The sequence below is a fragment of the Corticium candelabrum genome, chromosome 5, assembly GCF_963422355.1.
Source record: "Corticium candelabrum chromosome 5, ooCorCand1.1, whole genome shotgun sequence".
In the NCBI taxonomy this organism is placed as follows: Eukaryota; Metazoa; Porifera; class Homoscleromorpha; order Homosclerophorida; family Plakinidae; genus Corticium; species Corticium candelabrum.
Window position 1 is genome coordinate 1,365,278 of NC_085089.1, and position 14,181 is coordinate 1,379,458.

The 14,181-nt window shown below is 42.3% G+C and overlaps 1 protein-coding gene and 1 pseudogene across 2 annotated transcripts; both read right to left on the reverse strand.

The window, feature by feature from the left end:
- Positions 1-537: 537 nt before the first annotated feature.
- LOC134180060 (beta-1,4-galactosyltransferase 1-like) lies at positions 538-11,039 on the reverse strand. Of its 2 annotated transcripts, XM_062647140.1 has the most exons (10): positions 10,899-11,039; positions 10,729-10,827; positions 10,615-10,667; positions 3,818-3,933; positions 2,455-2,571; positions 2,205-2,395; positions 1,187-1,309; positions 1,028-1,129; positions 827-954; positions 538-764 (listed from the first exon to the last, which is right to left on the reverse strand). In XM_062647140.1, exons 1-10 carry the CDS (start codon positions 11,033-11,035, stop codon positions 748-750), a joined length of 1,083 nt encoding a protein of 360 aa, XP_062503124.1. In that variant the 5' UTR covers positions 11,036-11,039; the 3' UTR covers positions 538-747. The 2 variants fall into 2 exon arrangements, with proteins under 2 accessions (XP_062503124.1, XP_062503123.1); XM_062647139.1 differs by having other exon boundaries at positions 538-954.
- Positions 6,240-7,737, reverse strand: LOC134180549 (uncharacterized; annotated as a pseudogene).
- Positions 11,040-14,181: the final 3,142 nt, after the last annotated feature.

Below are 14,181 nucleotides of genomic sequence, written 5' to 3' on the forward strand. Positions count from 1 at the left end.
ACAACTTTCACAAGCAAGCGGGAACAGCACGGTATACCGTCAACTCATGCAACTCTGATAACCATCTATTGTACAGTAAAGCATCGCAACTTGGCACTGCAAAATATTCACTCGCTCAAAAGCAGAGAAACAAAGCGTCTGTTCTGACAGCTAGACAACTGCATGATATCGTTACTGTCCTGGCATCCTTACTGTACTCGCTATCCTCTTCATGTATTCTGACTTCATCCTGCCTGGTTATATGGTTGAATGTTCTAGACTTTAGATACTACTGTACTTTCACCGACACCCAAAAATTGCAAAAAAACAAGCTGAAAGCCCAGTTCACAGTATGACGCTGACGCCGACGTTGACGCTGGAATAGAACTCATTTCTATGCCAGCGTCAGCGTCAGCGTCAATATCAAAGGATGCCGCTTGCGTCAAGGCGGTGTTTTTAACGCTCAGCTGAGCGTCAGCGTCAATACTGTGAACTGGGCTTAACTTTCCAGTCCAGTTTATCTGTGTTGTTCTGCTGAACCAAATTATGTACAAAACTTGCTTTCTCTTGCATAAATAACATAGATTACAGGCAGCCAAGAACTGCTGCTGCCAAAACACATCAGAACAGCAAAAGTAAAGTAAAAATCATGCCACTATGCAGCATTATGTACAAATAGAACTATCAACAATCTCCAGTAAACGCAACGCCTGCGTTAATTAACTTTGACAGAGCTGCCACCGTCACACAAAATTACGCAGACAAAAATCATCTTGAGGTCGGATCTGTTGTAAGTATACACAATGCCCACATCACTGTCCAACATACGCTCGAGGTATCTGATTACCGGTGTCTCCCAATGCAACAGTAATGATCGTGTAGAGTGGAAACTCCTTGCGAGATATCACTTTGTGAACTGTAGTATCTAAACCGTCCATGCTCACCCGATAACGAGCATCAAACAATAGATCAAATCTAAAGCCCACGTGATGCCTTTCATTCTCAACTATTTCATACTAAAATAATGTGTGGGTAATGTAGATCTCACCTGACAGGATTTTGTGGAGCACTAATGTGATCCTGAGAAGAAGTTGTATATCTTGCCACCGATTTGTCCTCACGTTCGACCTTCATGCCCATCATTTCAACTCTAACAACAACACGTAATTGCAGTGGCAAACTATTATTTAATAGCAAAAGCACTTACCTTGCAAGCAAGTCATCGTCTTCTCCTCCCCATCCCCAATACAGATTGGAGAAACCGTTGACGCTCAAAATTTGTTGTCTGGACATGATGACGATTCCACCAAAGAGATACTTGTGTATGATTCTAAAGCAAGAAGTGTCATCAAGTACATGTGATACGACAAATATGTTGACTAACTGATAAACAAATGATAAAACGAAGCAAAAACAAAGACAAACAAATAAAGAAACAAAAGAGTATTGCAGCTCTTATGTAATACAATTTAAAAATAAAATCAGATAATGACATACAGAAAGACAAGTGTTAATAACTACACCAATGGCAATGACTCCTTTATTAGACCTACTCCTACAGTCGAGTGTTTCCAGGTATATTGACTAGTGTTACAACTGATGATTTACTAACACTTCCTACCACATGCAATCTAGACAGCACTACATTTCACATGACACACACACACACACACACACACAAACACACACACACACACACGCACGCACACGCGCGCACACACACACACACACACACACACACACACACACACACACACACACACACACACCTAAAATCCTAAATGTCAGGAGCTGCCTCTCAGAGGTCACGCCCCAGCTGTTTTAAGTTGGGCCCTGTGCGCTACTCAGGCAACTCTGGGACTGCGCTAGCAAACTCCTGGAGCTGGCCAGGCACTCGCAGGAGCACCGACTTGTGAAGCCAACTGTGGTGTGAACACTCGAAGTCTCACCAGGGCCCCAGTGGCTGATGTCACTTCAATGACCAGGTACTCATTTATACTCCTGAGCCGAGAGAAGCAAATGTGTGTTAGTTTCTTGCTTAAGGAAATTATGCCATAGCTTGCCATCACTGTGACTTGAACTTGCAAACCTTCAAGGTCCTGAATGTAAACACTCTGTAAGATGACTCTCTAACCAACTGAGCTATCACACCACACACACACACACACACACACACACACACACACACACACACACACACACACACACAGACACGCACAACCTACTCATAATTCCACTTGTCTAACGCAATTGCAAGAGCTCTGGGACCTTTCTTAGGGCAAGTGTATAAACATCTGTCATCTTCCAACATCAAATCAACATCGTGAAAACAATAGCAGTCCCACGTTTCATCTTTAGATGCTTCCAATACACCCACATTGAACAGCATACCACGATTGAATGGACAGTCTCCAGCCTTGTAAAGCAGACAGTGTTAGAAAGAGAGAATACGCTAGATGTCATTAGATCAATTACTTGTTCAATGATGTAAAGTCGAAATTCAATGTTTTGTCGAATGAAAATTGGAAGCATGTAATGAAGAAACAGCAAGAGGTGTGAATAACGATCTCTATAAGGAATAATTATGGCAACCTGGAAATAAGATACATTTTACACCGACTGCAGCACTGGACAGATCTAGTCCAAGCAGAAATGTTTGTCTGTCTGTCTATTGGTGTGTGTGTGTGTGTGTGTGTGTGTGTGTGTGTGTGTGTGTGTGTGTGTGTGTGTGTGTGTGTGTGCACACGCACGTGCAGTAGAGCAGACGGTAGAGTATTGGAGGCGACACTGTCGCAGTTTCCTTGAGCAAGAAACTCACCCACACTTGCTTCTCTCGATTCAGGAGTATAAATGAGTACCTGGTCATTGACTGGGGTGGACAAGACCGCTGGCTTGGTAGCAACATCATGCAGCAGACGGGTACGTGTGGGCCTTGGTGTCCAGTCCCAGAGCTGCGCCATTGTCAGTGCCCCTGGATGACTCTGGCCAAGCTCCAGGTGGATTGTAGCGCGGGCTCCAAGACTCCACGTAGCGTATGGAGGCCCTGTCTCTAGAGGCAGGGGAGCTATCTCCGCAACAGACCTCAAGGTCAACGTTGAAAGACATGGAGGGCTAAAAATTTGTCGATTTTGTTTTTGTGCGCGCGTGTGTGTGTGTGTGTGTGTGTGTGTGTGTGTGTGTGTGCGCGCGCGTGTGTGTGTGACCATGCATTGGTCTGTACCCTGCATTTGTTGAGTAGCCAGCCAACAATTACTTGCCAAACATACAAATACTTATATACCTACTAGGTTAATAAAATGACATGTAAATTACATGTTAATATCAATAAAAGTAAACTTTGAATAAAATAAATCCAAACACATTACTTGAGGCAAAGCAGTACTAGTATAGATTTCTCAGTAATCTTAGTCTGATTCTTAGCAAATCAAACCAAACAATCCATGTTGGTCCCCAACTCTGAGTGACCATCCTCTAAGTCCAACTTGGATTTCATGACTAATCCTTCATCTTCATGCAACAAAGTTTTCAAAGTTTTCATTTATATTTGAAGATACCTTTCCAACTGTGTGTGTGTGTGTGTGTGTGTGTGTGTGTGTGTGTGTGTGTGTGTGTGTGTGTGTGTGTGTGTGTGCGCGTGCATGTGTGTGTGTCTGTCTGTCAGTCAGTCAGTCAGTCAGTCAGTCAGTCATCTGTCTGTCAGTCAGTCAGTCAGTCAGTCAGTCATCTGTCTGTCTGTCTGTCTGTTTGTCTGCACTGCCTGCTTGCCTGTCTTTCTATTCAATTCTTTGTTCACGTGTCAATCCATTATCATGGTCTGTCTGTCTGTTGCCTCTGCTACCTTGTGTTGAGAGTGACAGTGTGTTGGCTTGTAGTATCCACCATTCTTCATTCTTGTTTCTTTCGCGTTCAGTTGCTCTATTGTAAGTTCTAATGACATATTCACAACTCGTCGACCTATTCCAAACAACCAAACAACAACAACAATTATAACTAGTCTCACATAGCCAGAGCCTCTCCCACCATGTCATAGTCTCACGTAGCCATACCCTACCTACCATCATTACCAATGATGGGTGAACCAAATACTGGATTAAATTTCTTAATTAAAGACCAGATCTGTATGTCACGCCAAATTTTGGTCGCGCCCATTCCAATATTTAAGGTCCCACCCCCGCAAAACTTTGATACAGGTTTGCTCGAAGGAATGTTCAGGCACAAAAAGAACAAAGTGGTTTGTCTTTAAAAAAACTTTCTGTCTTAGTTCACTGTGCTTGACCACATGATAGCTATATTTATAAAGCCAGTGGGAAAATTTCCAGACCTCAAGAAGTTGAGAACCTACATAGGCTAGGGGCCAGATATCTACAGATTCCGTTTGTTACCATCAGATACTGACCTAAATAATGGGCGGGTGCGTGACAACCACTGTTGATCTTTGAGTCTACAATTAAGTTCATACCACATGGCAGGTGAGTAAGTTCTGCAGGTAATCAATTGGGTCCGTGGAAAGGGAAAAATTTTTATTGTCAGTTGATGAGCCAGAATTGTATTAGGTATATTAGGTAAAGGGTAAGGGAAGAACTTGCCTTGCCGATGATGCATAGCCGAAAGACAACACTTTCACTGAAACAAGGGAGAGACTTATTCTTTGCCCTAATTGGTCTTATCTTAAACCCAAGCATCCCAAGAACTACTTGTTAGCCTCAAACAGCTTCCCACTTTTCAAAATACAAATACAAATCCATTGTCTTCATAGCTAATCACTGCCTACTCGTGCAGCAAAGCATGGCGGGCCTGTACCAAGTGGAAGCCAAGGCATGGCAGAGTGCCATGCCTATTGTATGCTGGGGACAACCCTGCTGTGCTAAGCGACCACAGTCAAGTCAGAGCAGAAATGGGCATTTATATAGAAAGACTTGGAACCAACATCAGTGAAACAACACATCGAGTAATTCTCTTTATCGGCAACAACAATCGCCTACCTTGACGAACAGAAAAGAAAATTAGATGAGATAGGATTGATTGGAATACATGGCATACCATTCTGGTTTTCAAGAAATCAAATCTGTATTTATCCGTATTTAGTTCACCCATTATTGGTAAAGCGGCAACATAGCGACATCAAAGGAAGTTTACCAGACCCTTTCCAGCCCGAAAGTATGACACAGCAGGAGAGAATGTGGCTATGTGAGACTAGTTGATGTATAATCATAACCAGACACAAGCATCAAACACACAAACACACACACACACACACACACACACACACACACACACACACACACACACACACACACACACATGTGCACACACACACACCCAAACCTAAAACCTAAATGTCAAGAGCTGCCTCTCAGAGGTCACGCCCCAACTGTTAAGCTGGGCCTTGTGCACTACCCAGGGAACTCTGGGCCTGCGCTAGCAGACTCCTGGAGCTTGGCCAGCCTCTCGCAGGAGCAAACACTTGTGAAGCCAACTGTGGTATGAGTACCCAAAGTCTCACCAGGACCCCAGTGGCTGATGTCACGTCACAGCTGATGGCCGCTTAAGACCCCAGTCAATGACCAGGTACTCATTTATACTCCTGAGTCAAGAGAAGCAAATGTGTGTTAGTTTCTTGCTTAAAGAAACTATGCCATAGCTTGCCATCACTGTGACTTAAACTTGCAAACCTTCAAGGTCCCAGATGTGAACACTCCATAAGATGACTCTCTAACCAACTGAGCTATCGCACCACACACACACCTTGGACATTGAACCTTGAGCTGTCCACAAACAGTTGCCTGTTTCGATGATAACGGTGTCCAAAAGACATGGACAAATGTCAGAAAAATGATGACTATCTGGTGATTATTGGTGTACACCACAGAAATGAGTATGTCTTGTCAAGTCCCCTTTCGACGAAAAGATCTGCCACAAGCTTGACAGGAAATATGCAACGTCCCACAGAACTGGAATCCGATACGAGTGGGTTCTGATTCAGAGTGGTTGATGTAGATCTTCTATAAACAGCATCTTTCCACTTAGCTCTATCTTATGCCAACTCATACCAACCGGAACTGGGTATTTGCTTAGACTTGAGATCTAACAAAAGTAAGTCTCGCCATCTCCTTTTTGTACCATGACAAAGGTCTCTTTGGAAGAAACTCGCCAAAAAGCACCTGCTCTGGCATTCTGTTACCATTCCTACGTGTCACGTGACTGAGCCAACGCAGACGATGTCTTGACAAATATCAGATAACTTATCTGTCATTCCAAACTCAGCTGCTAGCTGTTGTGAACTGATATGGTTCTTCCACTGCTTGTATCTTGTAACACCCAAGATAGACCTTTACACACTGGTTGTGAAATGACTGTAAACATCTCAAACTGCCAGATTTCACTGTCCATGTTTCTGAACCATACAAGAGAATAGGCAGAACAACTGCTTCATAAACTGCCCTCTTTGTATCAACTGACAAATATCTACTTTGACAAATTGATTGACGTAAACACCCAAAAGCCTTAGATGCCTTTCAATACAATTGGAAACCTCCTCCACTATCTCGCGAGATGCAACTTCCAAGGTATACAAATTTGTCTGCCATTTCTACAACACCTCCACCGACTGATGTGGGTTCCAATGAATCCCTTCCAACACCAAAGTCTTTACCAAACACCATGCCTTTAGTTTTATCCACACCAACTCTAAGGCCCCAATCTTTTGTTGTCTCAACAAATGATTCTGTGATAACTTCAAAATTTTCACGGGAAAAGAAGTAAAGTGACACATCATCAGCAAACTGAGATTCTGCTACCCACAATTCTGACAGATGAGACTTCACAGTCTGTCACCGACAAGCCTTCTACCACACTTGTATTTTGCACAGATTCCAGCTAGAGGACACCTGCTTTTTCAGTCTTGAATTTCTGCATTGAAGTAAAGATTGAACAACGTAGGTGCAAACCACGCACCCCTGCCGTAAACCAATGCAGACATCAATGGTATCGGTGGTTTCCTACCAACCCTGACTTCAGCCTTCATTCCATCATGCAATGATCTGATAATACTAAGCAGAGATGGTGAGATGACATAGTTTTTAAGCACCTTCCACAAAGCCAGACGAGGAACTGAATCGTACACCTTTTTCAAGTCCACAAATAATATATATAAGGGTGTGTTGTGCTCTCGTGATTTCTCCACGATCTGCCATGCAACAAAGATCATGTCCACACACCCAAGACCCTTTCTAAATCCACATTGAGAATCTAAAAGTACCTCATTAGATATTGTCTGTAATCGCTCCTGAATAATTCTTGCAAATACTTTGCCAATGACATCCAATAGGCTAATTCCTCTCCAATGGTCACAATGATGCAAATCTCCCTTTTTTGGAATAAGAACAACTTGTGCATCTCTCCATCTGAACAACAGCTTGTTGCCTCCATATCATTGAAATTATTTTCAGTAGTCATTCTAGCAGCTGCTCGCCTCCCATACTTTATCAAATCTGATAAAATACCAGTCTTACCACAAGCTTTTCCTAATTTCATGCAATTGAGAGCTGATTTTAGTTTGTTCGTTGTGGGTACCTTGTGCAGTTCAATATGCACTGGACTGGTTACCATTTGATCTACAACATCTTGCCTAAATTTACTTTGCAAGTTCTTGAAGTGCCTAAACCATTGTCCGTGTGTTTCCACTGGACTTGTCACCACGATGCCATTTTCATCATAAACAGCACTAGTGCATGTTGATCTTCTTCCAGCACGAGTCATCTGTAATTTTCTAATGCAGTCCCACCTAGTTCAACCATCCCTTACAGCAGCTGTAACAAGTTTAGCTGTTTCTTTATCCACTCTTCCTTTGCCTTATCTACAGCCCTTTAACATCTTGCTGGCACAGATAAAAACTTTTCTGATTTGCAGTTGTTTTTCTTTGCAAAAGTCTGTCATAGGCAGAATTCTATATATTGATCAGAGGTACCAAAATATCAGAACTCTCACTGAACCAATCCGGCTGTTTCTTAGTACCTCTACCGATTGAATTTTCTACAGTTGTAATGATGCAGTTCTGCTCCGTTGATTTGTCTGGTGAATAAGGATGTTCATTGAAAGCGCTTATCAGACCGTCGCTATACTTTTGCCTGATAGATGAATTCTGCAAACTTTGAACGGCAACAGGCAGATCTAATCACAGCTCTTACCAAGGAATGATCAGTCCAACAATTTGCACCTCTTACTACACCAGCATCAATACAATGTCTTCTTTGACTCAAAACGTGTCAAAATGTAGTCAATGGTGTACCACTTTTTGTTGCTGGATGCATCCAAGTACCCAGATTCTTTCCTTTCTTCTCAAACCAAGTGTTCAGAATTGCAAGTTGATTAATTTCACAAAACTGAAATAGATCTTCTCCTGCTTGATTTCTCTCTGTTAAACCATGATAGCCAAGTATTCTCTTCCAAAGACTACAATTTGTTTCTTGTTAACCAACCCTAGCATTAAAGTCTCCTAGTATCAGCAGAAAGTCTGGAATAGGAGTTCTGTCTATAGTATCTTGTAGTTGTTCATAAAATGACTTCTTTGTTGCTCTGAAGGTAGCGGCATACACAGAAATAACTGTTAAAAGGCTGCAGATAAAGATCCTCGGTCTTGCAAACCGATGCCATTATCACCAACCTTCAACCTAGCTGTGATAATTCATAAACTCACGGCACTCCACACTTCCCCTCCTGTTTTCCATGCTGTTGTAGCTTTCTCATCCAAAAATATGCCCACTCCTTCATTGCGTATACATTGGACATCATGTGAGGGTACCGGTCGACCAGAATGCAAGAACGTACATCCACCTGAAGACCAAATGTCACTTCCAAACCATTTAGACTCTTGAATCCCCACAATTGAAATTCCAAAACATTTCAATTCCTTATCATAAGATCAAGCTTTCTGTCAACATTGTTGTTACTACTAGAGAGATTTCATTCTGTCACTCTGCATTATTCTTCTACATATGCATTTATCTCCTGAGTTCCCCACCAGTGATTGCATGTTCCAAGAAGCAACTGAGAACTTATTGCCTCTCTTGCGATGAATAGACTGACCATATTGATGACAACAGACGAATGATTCTGACTAAAATATTGTGCATACTCATTCCTGATATCGTTTCCTGACATTCTCTCTTGTGCAGTTTACCACCACCTTGGTTTGCAAGACCAAATGGGAACGTCAGTATTAGCAGGAGCAATAACCATGTTATTGACGGATAGAAATTTCAATATACTTTCTTTGATCCGGCTGGGGGAGGAGATCCTGTTTTATTCAACATTTATTCTGGTTTTTGGGCACCCAGAAGTTTATACGTCACAATTACAACCTGGTCACTCGGACCACACGGCAATGTAACTGCTACATCAGCTCCTAGCCGTGTAAAACATGTTTACTGGGTACACAACGAGGAAGTGGCTGACCAACGTACCCCCACACACCTGAATCTGAATTTTAGCCATACCCACAATGAGTTTAGGCCTTGCAGAATTGATCGCTAAGCTGAGCGATTGTGTGGATCTTATATAATAGATAAGTTCAATGATGTTAGTCTTTCTGAACTACATCAACCCAGCATTGTCGAGTAGTGAGCTGGATGTTCAAAGCAAGCATGTCGGCTTGTATACATTAGCACAGAATAATGGACTAGGACATCGTTTCTATTTTGTTGGTTTCTGGGACCGAGGTAATGATTGATAGGGGCGGTTGGGGCATTCATATTCAATTGCAAGAGGTGAAATTCTTGGATTTATGAAAGACAAACGCATGCGAAAGCATTTGCGAAGGATGTTTCGTTAATCAAGAATGAAAGTTAGAGGTTCGAAGACAATTAGATACCATCACAGTTCCAACCATAAACAATTACGACTAGGGATCAGAGAACGTTATGATACGATTCCTTCGGCACCTTTCAAGAAATCAAAGTTTTGGGGTTCAGGGGGGAGATTGTTGTCAGACTGAAACTAAAGGAATTGACGGAAAGGCACCACCAGGAGTGGAGTCTGTGGCTTAATTTGACTTAACACGGGAAAACTCACCAGATCCAGACACAGCAAGGATTGACAGATCGAGAGCTCTTTCTTGATTCTGTAGGTGTGCTGGAGTGGTTTGTCTGCCTAATCACGATAACAAACAAGACCTAGCTTAACCTGCTAACTAGTCACACGGTCTCCCTGGGACGTTGGTCGACTTCTTAGAGGGACTATTAGTTTCTAACCGGTAAAAATGTGAGGCATAACAGGTCTGTGATGCCCTTAGATGTCCTGGGTTGCACATGCACTACACTGACGAAGTCAGCAAGTGTCGACCTGCTCCGAGGCATGGGTACTCTTGTGAAACTTCGTCATGCTGGGGATAGACCCTTGTAATTAATTATGTGTTTAGTGTTTGATCTTAAACACACACACACACACACACACACACACACACACACACACACACACACACACACACTCACACCTACACACACACACACACACACTCACACCTACACACACCCACACTCACACCTACACACACCCACACCCACACCCACACCCACACCCACACACACACACACACACACACACACACACACACACACACACACACACACACACACACACCTTGCAAGCCTAAGTCTCTCGATTTCTCCGAACAGGCAGGCAGTGCACTTATTCTACCCAAACAACAAACGATGCTCAAACAAACACTAGCAACAATCTTCTCATCCTCATCACCTCCTGCCTCCTTCTCCTCTTCCTCTCTCTAATTGTAACAAAGCCGCTGTCTTCACTCTCTCTGCCACCGATTCATCGAAGGACATATCACTAAGTCCGCTATCGCAACACAATTGCAAACGCCTCAAGCTGGTAAGGTGCTCACACAACTTCCCACATCTATCACCTACCAGTATCGATGAGGTCTAGTCAGACGCCACGATGAAAAGCGCTGATATAGATGAGACAGGTGAAATAACCCAATCAAGCTTGATACACATGTGCTCACTACGATAAGCGCATAGCATGTCCGCAACTTACAATGCATGTTTGGCCTTGAGTTCCAGACCAGACTCAGATTATTACGCGCCTGCCGAGGTGATGCACTCAGAGTGCAGACATGTCCAGTAAGTAACGTTTACCTTACTACATAGAGAGACTGAAAATGAAATGTATTGAGAGATGTGGATCCAGAAATTTGAAAAACAAGTTTTCGTCGCAGTGGATTTGGTAGAAAAACCTGCCCAGCTGCGGTAGACATGTTTTTTGGTGCAGCTGTACACGGTACAAGTATGTCGCCGGGACGCTAGCTATAGGGTAGGCCTACGTAACTACCCAGCAAAGTACCAAAACACTGAAGCTGCCGAAAGGGTGAAGAAGCATGCAAGTGAAGCTGAAAGCAATTTGAGCTTTACATATATACGTACTATATATACGTACTATATGTACGTACTATATATACGTGTATATATACGTGTATATATATATATATATATATATATATATATATATATATATATATATATATATATATATATATATATATATATATATATATATATGTGTGTGTGTGTGTATATATATATATATATATATATATATATATATATATATATATTCATATTATTTATACAGTGGGTAAATCTCACCGCTCTACATCCACTGCTAAATCTAATCTTGCTCTAGCATTAAACTACCAAAGACGAACAGATAATTGTTCTAACAAATTACTTTAATTAACGTTTGACTAAATGAAAGTCTATGCCATCGTTTTAGAGGCAATTATTCTTAGTGTAGCTAAACTAGCAGGTGTCCGAAAGCCAAACGTTTCAGCTATCAAAGAGTAGAAACATCCACCTGCAGCTTTCACGTCCGCCTGGTGATGAGCATCTTTTTCTTCTTCTCCAGCAAATGCAGCAGCTCCAGCCAAAGTTGAAGATGATATAATGTACGAAGGCTGCAAATGGAAACATCAAAATAAGCAAGCTTGCCAATTGTGAAATTGGGATGATAGACATCCCCTGGAAGATTGAAAGAAGTGCTACTGCAACACTCCTCAAGGCGTGAACCAGCATCATCAACAAATAACGTGTGATAGATGATGTCTCGAAGAGCATGGTGACGTCTGGATAGTAGAAAACCGTGATCACATCCAAGGAGATGATCTCCAAATGAATCAATAATTATTGTATGTCCACACATACAACGTATAGCCTTTGGGAAAATCTGAAAAGATAGGAATTCCCAGCCAGAGTTTGACTGCAATCACAAATTCATGCAAAGCCATAAAGAGGCCTAACTTTGGGTTCGGAATTGCCCGCAACCAGGCTGCGGCATGAATCGATGATACGGTGTGTTTAGGTAAGAATTATCTCGAAGGCTGCGAGATTCCTTGAGATTGGCGAAGATATATCTTTACTTCCACTGTGTTGTTTGTATTAGTACTTTATTCGCTTCCTCTGCCTCTAGTCCTTTCATGTCCTTTACTGTTTGTAGCAGTTCTAGACGTTTCGCGGGAATAATATTCTTGAATCTCTACGACCGTTACGTCGAGTCGTCGACTATATACGAGTGATCGAGTGGTTACCGATCGTTTGGTCTCAGTAACTATGATGGCTGTCATGTGTCTCAGTCAACAACCGCTCATGGCGACTGCGAGTGCTCAGATGACGACGACGATGACGAGAACTTCGGCTTTTCGAATCCTGTCAGATCCAGATCCAGTACATGTAAGTGTCCTATTTGTGACAAAGTAGTCAGCAGTGATTCTTCTCTTTGGCAACATATAAATGTGGAACATATTACAAGACAGTCGTTTCCAGATGCCAGTTTTCTTCACGCCCACAAACGAAATGTCTGCTCTAGGTATGGCTTTGTATATATTCTCGCCATTGGAAATACTGTCGTCGTACGCAAGGAACAGGAAAGCCCAGATGGAGGGGTCGAACCAAGTGAATCCAAGTGGTTTCCTAACATGACTGTTTCGTCTCACGGATTTCCTGAACCAGACAAGACTAACAGTGCTTCTTGTTACTCCAGCTCATTTAACTCAAGTGATAATAATATTGCTAATGTACAGAATGAGGTAACCCCACGATTTCTTAAATTTTCTGAAATATCAAAAACTGATTTGTCGTCATGTCAAAACCATACTCTTCAAATGCCAAATTGGAATCAACTTTGTCAGATGATTTAGTATTGACTGGAATTCATGCAGCTGCTTCACTTGTCTGCCTGGATGGTGATGAAGATGAAAGAAGCTGTTACTCTGCCAGTGTATTCAATTGTTCATGTTCCTCGATCTGTAAGACCGTTACTTGCCCAAGTACTGACCATTGAACTCGAGCATAGATATTCGGATGGATTTTGGGGCTTTGAGAGATCGTTTATCTTTTCAAAATGCATTCTTAGAGAACGTGACCTCCCATGTTTCTGACGACATGCCTCCAAGTTTGGCATGTGATTCGACCTCAGTTCTCAATGCTTTGAAGGCTTTTCCCAGAGGTACCATGCAGCCCAGGGGGGTTCACAACTTAGAGCACAGCACTTGTTGGATGCAGTAGCCGGATCTGTAGATCCAGCCTCGCAGACTTGCCTAGATCAACTTACAAAGTTCATGTGTGTGACACTTTCAGGAAGCTTGAATTCTCTTATTGCTCCATGCCTTATCGGAGCACCCCTCACTGCTTTATGCAAGAAGAATGGAGGTTAATTACAGGCCAATTGCGGTGGGGGAGTTTCACGGCGTTTGGCAAGTCGTATCTGTTGTGAAACTGCAAAATCACGTTTGCCAGATCATTTTTTGCCATATGGACAAGTTGGAGTGGGAATAAAGGGGGGGCATGAAAGCTGTTATACACACTTTACAAACTTTTATTGAAGAAAATGGTAATAACGAAGATCCATGTTGTGTGAAAGGTAACATGGCAAATGCATTTAATAATTGTGGCCGCTCTTCATTTCTCAACCGTTTTCAAAAAGAAATGCCTGATCTAGTGCCGTGAGTACAATGATGTTATGCATCTGCAGGGGAACTCAGATTTGGTTCACATATAATGATATCGTATATTGTCTACAGCAGGGGTTCAACAAAGTGACCCTCTGGGTCCGCCTCTGTTTTCTTTGGTTATACTGCAACTCTTGGATGATATTGGTCATCTCCCTGGTATTCAATTGAATCTATGGTACCTTGAT